General features: G+C 56.5%; 1 protein-coding gene across 1 annotated transcript; it reads left to right on the top strand.

Moving 5' to 3' along the window:
• The first annotated feature begins 848 nt into the window (after nucleotides 1-848).
• INHBB (inhibin subunit beta B) lies at nucleotides 849-6,617 on the top strand. The gene is made up of 2 exons (XM_039872642.1): nucleotides 849-1,355; nucleotides 3,885-6,617. Exons 1-2 carry the CDS (start codon nucleotides 908-910, stop codon nucleotides 4,658-4,660), a joined length of 1,224 nt encoding a protein of 407 aa, XP_039728576.1. The 5' UTR covers nucleotides 849-907; the 3' UTR covers nucleotides 4,661-6,617.
• The last annotated feature ends 2,707 nt before the right edge of the window (nucleotides 6,618-9,324 follow it).

Here is a 9,324-nt window from a genome sequence, read left to right as displayed (position 1 = left end):
GCGAGAAGGGCCTTGCCTCCCCCTCGCCTTCCTCGCACGGCACCCCGCGCCCTGCCGGTCCGTGCAGGCAGGCGGAGGGAGGGAGGGAGCAGCGAGGAGGCGGGCGGAGCAGAGGCCCGGGCGAAGCGCACAGCGGCCGGCCCGCCCGCCGGTGGATGCGGCGCCCCGGGAGCCTGGAAACAACTTTGCCGTGTGACGCGCCGGGAAGACCGCAGGGCCCGCGGCCGGGGGCTCCGCGCTGCCTCTGAGCCGGTCCGCACTGCCCGGAGCTCTCCGCACTGCGCTCGCTCCGTTCCACCGCCCGCCCGCCGGCCCGCGGCGAGGACTACCCGCCCGCCGCCTCCACCGGCTGCTCTTCCTCTGTGCGAGGAGGCGAGGGCGAGGCGCTCAGGTGAGAGCGCGGGGCCCCGCCGCAGCGCCCGCCGCAGCGCCGCACCAAGCCGTGCCCGGCTCCACTCCGGGGACTCCGGCGCCTTTGCTTCCGTCTCGGCCAAGTTGCATCGACCGGCCCTTTCGCCACCTTCTCCGCCCTGCGGCCAGGCCGCCGCTGCCGCCGCTTTCGCTTCACCCGAGAGGGGGCTGCGGGGCCCCGACGCGGAGAGGATGGGGAGAAGGCTGCAGATGCCGAGGCGCCCCGAGACGCCCGGGCGGCAGTGACCCTCTGGCCTCTTCCTCGCCGCACGCGCCTTTTCGGCCCCAGCGGCCCCCAGCGCCCCTTCCGTGCCGCGCGGAAACCCCTGCGGCCCGGCCGGCCCCCTCCCCCTGCGAGCCGGCGGCGGCCCTCCGGGCGGGCGGGCGGAGGCCCGGGCGGGGGCGGGGCGGGGCGGCGCGCCGGGAGCCGGGAACCCGGCCCTGCGCTCGGCTCGGCTCGCCTCGCGGCGGGCGCCCTCGTCGCCAGCGGCGCACCATGGACGGGCTGCCCGGTCGGGCGCTGGGGGCCGCCTGCTTTTTGCTGTTGGCGGCCGGCTGGCTGGGGCCGGAGGTCTGGGGCTCGCCCACGCCCCCGCCATCACCCGCCGCGCCGCCGCCGCCCCCGCCGCCTGGAGCTCCTGGCGGTTCGCAGGACACCTGCACGTCGTGCGGCGGCTTCCGGCGGCCAGAGGAGCTGGGCCGGGTGGACGGCGACTTTCTGGAGGCAGTGAAGCGGCACATCTTGAGCCGCCTGCAGATGCGGGGCCGGCCCAACATCACGCACGCAGTGCCCAAGGCCGCCATGGTCACGGCTCTGCGCAAGCTGCACGCGGGCAAGGTGCGCGAGGACGGCCGCGTGGAAATCCCGCACCTCGACGGCCACGCCAGCCCGGGCGCCGACGGCCAGGAGCGCATCTCCGAGATAATCAGCTTCGCCGAGACAGGTGGGTCGGGCCCGCGGTCTGCCAGCCGTGGTCTTCTCTCCCTCCTGAACCCCTTTCTCTTGCCTGCTCCGGCCGCCGCAGCCAGCGCGTGCTCGCGGTCCCGGACTCCCGGCCCGGCCTCTTGCCCCTAGCCCTGTGCGCTCCGTCTCGGCTGCCGTCTTTTTAACCACCAGTCAGCAGACCCCTTTCTGCTCCCCCTACTCCCGCCGCGGAAAGCTTTGCCCTCCACCCTGCTCTCCGGAATCCGGCCCCAGCGCCTCTGGGCACGCGTCCCCCTCCCTGCAGATGCGTGCGGCCCTTGCTCCGCGGGCACTTGCTTGGTGATTGCTTAATGTTTTTGTTTCCCACGATCGGAGTGTAGGCTTAGCAGTGTGGATGGAGATGTGTGTGCTTGTTGATATCCGTGGGGCGGAGGGGAGAGTGTGTGTGTGTGTGTGTGTGTGTGTGTGAGCAGCATGTGTGTAAGCGCGCGTATGTGTGTGTGTGCGCGCGCGCCTGCCTGCGTGAGAGGCCCCAGGGCCGCTTCCATCACCGGGCGACGTGGGCTTGCCAGGATTGCTGAAGCCTCACTGGGGAGAGCTAGGCAACCTCTCTTCCGATTGTGTGGGCACCGGAATCGGGCGGAAGGCAGCCTTCTCAACAGGTCCCATCATTTAACGCAGAGAAAGACGCGGCTCGGGGACAGCCCCGTGCCTTTCGGCTCGCGTGGCAGCGGCAGCAGCCCCCTTGTCAGAGAGAGACAGAGTTTGTAGTTAACAAAGGATAGCAGTCCTTTCTGGAATTTTCCCTTTGCCCTGGATTGCAAATTTCTACTACTGTCTAAATATAAAAATCAAGAGAGGGGAAAAAAAAATCTTTTCGAACTTTAAAAGAAGGAAAATGTGCCCGCGTTGAAATGCTGCAAGTGCTTTCGACTCCGCTGTCCTTTTCAGGACTTCAATGAGCCAGGCTGGCTTTTGTGCCTGGAGCTCAGCCTCATTTGCGCAGAGGGGACTGCGAGTAGAGTAGGTCGCAGAGGGGGAAGCCCTGGTATGGGCACGGTGGGGGTGGGCAGGGAGCCTGGGGTGGGGGAGCAGTTGGGTCCCCAGGCTGCAAATGCCCTCCACCCTCCCAGGCAGCAGGGAAGCTGTGCTAGTGCTGCCTGGGGATGAAAAGGGATGAAAAGTTTTGCATAGCTGAGTGTGGAGAAAAGCAGAGACAATCTGGGCTTGGTCTGCGCTTAGAAAGAAACGCATTGCTGTTTTAGCTGTCCGACCCAGTCAGGGGAAGCTCGACATGCAATTAGAGAGCTTGGATTAAAAGGTGCTTTGGGGCCCAGCGTAGAAATGTGATTCTGGAAGGTCGAGGAGGCCTTTTGGTCCCGGTGGCACAAAATGACAGCGGGGGCTGTTATATTTCTGGTCCGTTTCGCGGAGCCAGCTCTTTGACTTATAAATAACAGATTCAGGTCACAGGCAGCTCGTCCAAGACCAGCTTTTAAGGCTGCACACTTTTCCCCATTTCAAAGTCAGATGTCAGTGTTATTAGAGGAGCCAGGCGAGGCCTGAGGAGGGGGATGGAGGGGGCATTGGTAGGAGGTTTGATAAAACCAGCCAGGCCACACAGTTGCCTTGTTTGTTCTTCCTGGAAAAGGAAAAAAAGAAAAAGAAAAAAAGTAGAGATTGGTCAGAGAGAATTGTTGCTGAAATGTAGGATGAGAGAGGAATCATCTCTGTTGGCACGGCCTCTCTTCTTGTTGAGCCGAATTATTGAGAATACTAACAAGCCAGTTCCCCCTTTCCTTGGAGATTTTGAACGTGCCATTAACTGGGAGCCCAGGTCTCATCAAAGGAGTGGACCTCAAGTTTTAAGGCTGAATGTCCTGTCCTTTGGAACTAACTACTTGGAAATGAGGGCTGCACTTTGCAGTCTGCAAAGCACACTTTCCTGTGTCAGAAATTTGAGCGGGGCTCACTTGTTTGCAGTGGAGGTTCCACTGGGGGTTGGATCAGATCATGCTTAGGTAAACACTGGAAAGAGGCTGTAGGTGGCTCGGCTGGATTTTGCAATGCCCTAAGTTAACCAAAAACAACAACAACAACAACAACAACAACAACAAACCCTAACACATTCTACTGAAACAACCCACCCCAAAATCTTCGGTGTGATCCTGGTTCTGTTTTTCAGATTTCACAGATACCCATAACAACTTGTTAAGATCTTGGCCTCCTGACAAGTTCCTCTGTGGAGCTTTGAGGCCTGACAGCCTGTCTCCAGGGAGCCCTGGCCTGGGAGAGGTGAGGCAGGATTTTATAGACCTGGATCCTCCAGCTCCGACCTGGTCCACGTTTCTCAATGGGAAACGATTTTCTCTGCCTCTCCCAGGTTACAGTCAGAGGCCCTGGCCCCAAGAATGGTATTTCTGGACAATAACGTCTTCCAGCTGCACAGCGAGTTAGCATTCCAGCATCATGCAGCAGAGAGTGTATTTCCCCCATTGCCTCGTGTTCTCCTTGAATTAACTTGGCCTGCTCTCCCGTTTCTCTGCAGATGGCCTCGCCTCCTCCCGAGTCCGCCTGTACTTTTTCATCTCCAATGAAGGCAACCAGAACCTGTTTGTGGTACAGGCCAGCCTGTGGCTTTACCTGAAGCTGCTGCCCTATGTCCTGGAGAAGGGCAGTCGGCGGAAGGTGCGGGTCAAGGTGTACTACCAGGAGCAGGGCCACGGAGACAGGTGGAATGTGGTTGAGAAGAAGGTGGACCTCAAGCGCAGCGGCTGGCACACCTTCCCGCTCACTGAGGCCATTCAGGCCTTGTTTGAGCGGGGCGAGCGGCGGCTCAACCTGGATGTGCAGTGCGACGGCTGCCAGGAACTGGCTGTGGTGCCTGTGTTCGTGGACCCCGGCGAAGAGTCGCACAGGCCTTTTGTGGTTGTGCAGGCACGGCTAGGTGACAGCAGGCACCGTATTCGCAAGAGAGGCCTGGAGTGTGATGGCCGGACCAACCTCTGTTGCAGGCAACAGTTCTTCATCGACTTCCGCCTCATCGGCTGGAACGACTGGATCATTGCACCCACCGGCTACTATGGGAACTACTGTGAGGGCAGCTGCCCGGCCTACCTGGCGGGGGTCCCCGGCTCAGCCTCCTCCTTCCACACGGCCGTGGTGAACCAGTACCGCATGCGGGGCCTGAATCCTGGCACGGTGAACTCCTGCTGCATCCCCACGAAGCTGAGCACCATGTCCATGCTCTACTTTGACGACGAGTACAACATTGTCAAGCGGGACGTGCCCAACATGATTGTGGAAGAGTGTGGCTGTGCCTGATGCAGCAAGGCTGTGGAAGTGGGGCGCCAGGACAGTCTCGGATGGGCTTCTTGCAGCCCCTGTGGGAAGGGGGTGCGTGGCGGGCTGAGTATGGCTGTTAAGTTGGGCTGCCTAGAAGGTGCCAGGGTGAGGCCCGAAATATTTTTCTACTACTTCATCCAGCAATCAGTCAAAAGCAGAGCAAGAACCCTCAACTGACATGAAATACTTTAAAATGCACACGTAGACACGCACAGCCAGACGCATCCTGCCACCCACACAGCAGCCTCCAGGATACCAGCAAATGGATGCGGTGACAAATGGCAGCTTAGCTACAAATGCCTGTCAGTTGGAGAGAATGGGGTGAGCAGCCACCATTCCTACCAGCTGGCCCGGCCACTCTGAATCGCGCCTTCCGAGCACACATAAAAGCACAAAGACAGAGACACACACGCACACAGAGGAGAGGAGAGCTCAAGTGAGCAGGGGAGCCACCAAGAAGAAAGCAGATTTGGGGGGTGGGGAGTGTGCAGGCAGGCAGAGGGCTGTGTGGCCCCCTTCGCTTGTGCAAGGCCCGCTGTGCCTTAGCATCTCCTGGCTCAAACGCATCTGCTTCCTTCCCTGCCTGGATCCTTCATGCAGCAGGACCAGGGGAGCTTGTCTTTTTCCTTCCAGTAGAGGGAAGGAGGCCCAGAAAGGACACAACCTGCTGAAGACCAGAGACCATGGAGCAGTGGCAGTGACCGTGACTCTTTGTAGTTTGGGTCCCTGGCGTGATTTATATGTGTGTTTGTTTTGGGGGTGGGGAGGGAGGGAGAGGAGAAGGATCTTAATTTGATGCTTTAACTGATCACTAGCAGTTGACAGATCATTCATTCCAGTTGTATAATTGAAGAAGGACTTTTCTACCAGGTATGATCTTTTAAGTTAAAATCTGAATTGTTCTAAATGGGGAAAAAAGTTGCAATCTCTGCCCCGCACTGGGGATATTCCTTTAGGACTGTTTGGGGAGGGTTGGAAATGACCCTTAAGCAAGGGGATTAGACCAGAGGAGGAAATGGTGAGGTGGAGGCATTCTGGAAATGCTGGGTGTGGGGGTTGCCTCCTCAGCAGGGGGTGAGGGAAGGGAGCAGTTTAGCCGGTCTTGGAGAGATGGGAAAGGCTTTCAGTTGCTTTGCAGAAGTTGCCAGTGTAGGCCCCAACCACCAGAGCTGGCCATGGACATGGCCCCCGCCAGCTCACCTGCCTGCCAGCCCCTCTTAGCACTTGCAGACCTGCCTGAATGCACATGATATAGCACTTGCTCATCTGCGTGTGTCCAGAAGTGGCCCTTGGCAGAGCACTGAACTCGCTCACCCCGAAATGTCCAAGTGCCGCGTGAACTATGCAATTTAAAGGGTTGACCCATACTAGACAAAACTGGACTCGTACGACTCTTTTTATATTTTTTATACTTGAAATGAAATCCTTTGCTTCTTTTTTAAGCGAATGATTGCTTTTAATGTTTGCACTGATTTAGTTGCATGATTAGTCAGAAACTGCCATTTGAAAAAAGAAGTTATTTTTATAGCAGCAAAAAAAAAAAATACAGTTAAATGTATTATACATAATTTTGGAACCAAAGAGGCCAACAGATCAGTTTTAATTTTTATTAGATGGTGGGGCCATCTTATATGAGGTAGATGTTCTGAACAATCCCTTGAGTGGCCTGCCAACGTTTCAGGGTATAAATGGATTTTGTTTATTCAGTTTGACGTGTCTTTTCTATCCTCACACACCCAGAAGGTAGAGTAAAAATGATTATGGTAGAATGCAGGTGTGTATCCTTAAATCTCCATCTTTATGTTTATTTAATAAAGCTCCCCTTAGGTTCTGTTTCATAATAATTTAAAACCAAACAATTTTCCCATAGACTTGCTGTTAAAGTATTTTACATTTGTGTACAGTTTAAGAAAATAAAAGATTGAGTGCCACCGGCTTTCTGCCTTGTGTGATGTCTGGCGGGTGGGGTCTGGGCTGGAGATGGCGGCTGGGAGGAAGGTGAGTCCAGGTAGCCAGCTTTAATGCCAGTTGCCTCCGTGGCCCGCTCCCGGCACTCTCTGAGTCCTCGCTACCAGCATGATGTCAGTCAGAGAGTCTAGGAAAAATGGCAGAAGATCAAAATGAAGGACAATTAGCAAATTCATGAATTACACATTTGTTTACCCTTCTAGTCTCAAGACTAATTATGTTTCACTATGGCTGCATCTATTACCATTCGAAAGTACCAGTTAAGCCCCTATCCCTGGAAGGAAATGTAAAACCTGGGAGGCAGCAGCCCATCTGACCTCCATGCCTACCTCCGTTTACCTATAGAGATGACTGGCTAATACCTTGAGGTAGAAGGATAAACAAGGCCAGAGTATGCCAATTGTTCTCTCCTGTGGGAGTTGTAACTGGTGGTAGCTGGTGGGGGGGGGGAGGTTGGCAGTAAAGACCGTGCAACAAGAACTGCAGGTACGACTTGAGATACCCATGATGCATTGTTATCGTGCAGCCTTGTATCGTGCTTTTCGGGGAAATGGTTTCATCTTCATTTTTCAGAGTTTGGAATCTGAGGCTCAGAAAGGTTCAGAGCTTGCCTGAGGTCACACAGTCAGGATAGGCACTCTGGGCATTTGAGACCAGGCGTCACGGTTGGTCTCCCCGTGTCCCTGGGAGGATGGCAGCACTAAGGCCTTGCCTTCATCGGAGGCCCTGCAGGGCTGGTGGGGCTGCTTGGTTTTAGGATCACATGTAGTCTTCCCAGAAAATCTCAGGACATTTGAGCAGTTGGACCCCTGGGATTATCTAACCTCATTAAGGTAAAAATGGGGAAATCGAGGGAGGCCGTGGGCAGCTGGAGGGGCATATCTTAGTTCACACAGCCAGCTGGTGGCAGGAGGCAGGCTCTGGCCTCGTTTTTTCCCATTTGCCTACTCAGTTAACTGCTCTGCCCGGGTTTCATCCTGAGGTGTGGATTTATCAATCTGCAAAGTCTTGAGACAATATAAAAATTAATGGGTGAAAGAAGAAAATTTCGTTTAGATAGGCCTGGCCTGGACATTTTGGAGTGCAAGTCAAGATCCAGCTGTCCCTCTACTCTGTGATGGGCTAGGCCCAGCTGCTGGTTGCTCCAGGTCCGCAGCCCAGCCCCTGCCCTGCCCTGCCCCGGCCCAGGAATTTTTGCAGGCAGCCTCCGGGAGGGGCAGTGCAAGAGTCACCAGGGGTGCATCTGCTGTTTGGCTATTAAGCACCTCTGAGGGCCCTCTTGGGCTGAGCTTTACAGGATGGCCCATGGGTCCCGCCTCAGCCCCAGGAAGGGCCTGGGATTCTGAGGTCACAAGGCCAGTGGGCCAGCAGATGTGGTCCCTGCTTGGCCCTCTGCCGCCCTATGCTGGCATGTGTCCCTGTGGGGCCTGCTGGATGACAATTACTATTCCTGAGAGATGCAGTGAGGACAGGCATGCATTCCCGGTCCCAGGGCTGGGTGTTCTCCTCCAGTAAGGTCATGAGCTTTCTGTGCTTCTGTGGTCATTGCCTTCCCTGTGCCTTCTTTCTCACTCAATCCTCAGTTCTTTCCTTCTGATTGCTCTTTTCCATTCTTTCTCCTTATTTTCCCAGTGGACCTGGCTTGAGGGCCCCACCTCTCCCTGGAGATGCTCCTGGAGCCTCCCTGCGGCCTAGGGAACAAGCCTCCCACTGCCTCTCAAGTCCACTACCTCTGACCCGGAGCCCTCCTGTTCTGCTTTAGGGACCATCTCCCCTCCTTCCCTCTGTCCCTTTCAACCATCTTCAGGCCACCAGGCCATTAACCTTCATTGGACCAGTAGGTCAGGCAGGGCCTGCCAAAGACAGAGACTGTGCCCCCACCTGCCTCAAATGTCTCCATTACCCACCTGCTGTGATTCATGAGATCCCACCGTGCCAGATTCATCCTTGGCTGACCTTCAGACATGCCCTGGGTCCTCAGTGACTCAGTGGGGACAAGTTTGGCTGGGGGAAGAGCGCTGGGGTTAGGGGAGACCATGTACCTCCCCTCTCTTTTCCCTTATTTCCCAGACAGGCAGACTGAGGGCAAGGGCCTGGGGGACGAACTCCGACAGCTCTTGCATGTGGCTGGGCCTCTGATCCACCTAGAACTCAGGCTGGTCCAGCACATGCCCCCTGCAAGGCCCTGTGGGAACTCTTGCTGGGGATCCCCAAGGGGCCTGGCAGGCCATCTTGCCTCACACAGCACTGCAGCTGCCTAGACCTCCTTCAGGGGCAGGCATAGGAGGTGAGGGGGAGGGGTGTCCACAGGCTGCTGCCAAGCCACGGACACTGCTCTGGGCTAAAGAAAAATGCGCCTTTGCAGGCAAAGAAGCAGAAACAAAACACCCTTCGTGTGGGCAGAGGCCCTGGGAGCAACCCCAGCCCAGTTACTAGGCTTTCAATGGGATGTTTTGAGAAAATGACAAATTACCTGTGAGCTTTGCAAAAGAAGCTAGGCCTGCTATATGTAAGGTATGGAGCGTGAGGGGGGTGGGTGTGGCAGGCTCTGGGTGTGCTTGGCTGTGAGGTGGCGGGGATGGCTGTGTGTGGGAGCGGAGGGGGAATTGTGGGTGAGGTTGAGTGATTTGCTGTTTTGTGACTAGGTATAACTGTATGCTGAGCCATGGGGCATG

This window comes from Pteropus medius, unplaced genomic scaffold (assembly GCF_902729225.1).
Source record: "Pteropus medius unplaced genomic scaffold, Ma_sr-lr_union100, whole genome shotgun sequence".
NCBI lineage: Eukaryota > Metazoa > Chordata > Mammalia > Chiroptera > Pteropodidae > Pteropus > Pteropus medius.
This window is presented reverse-complemented; position numbering and strand designations above follow the sequence as displayed.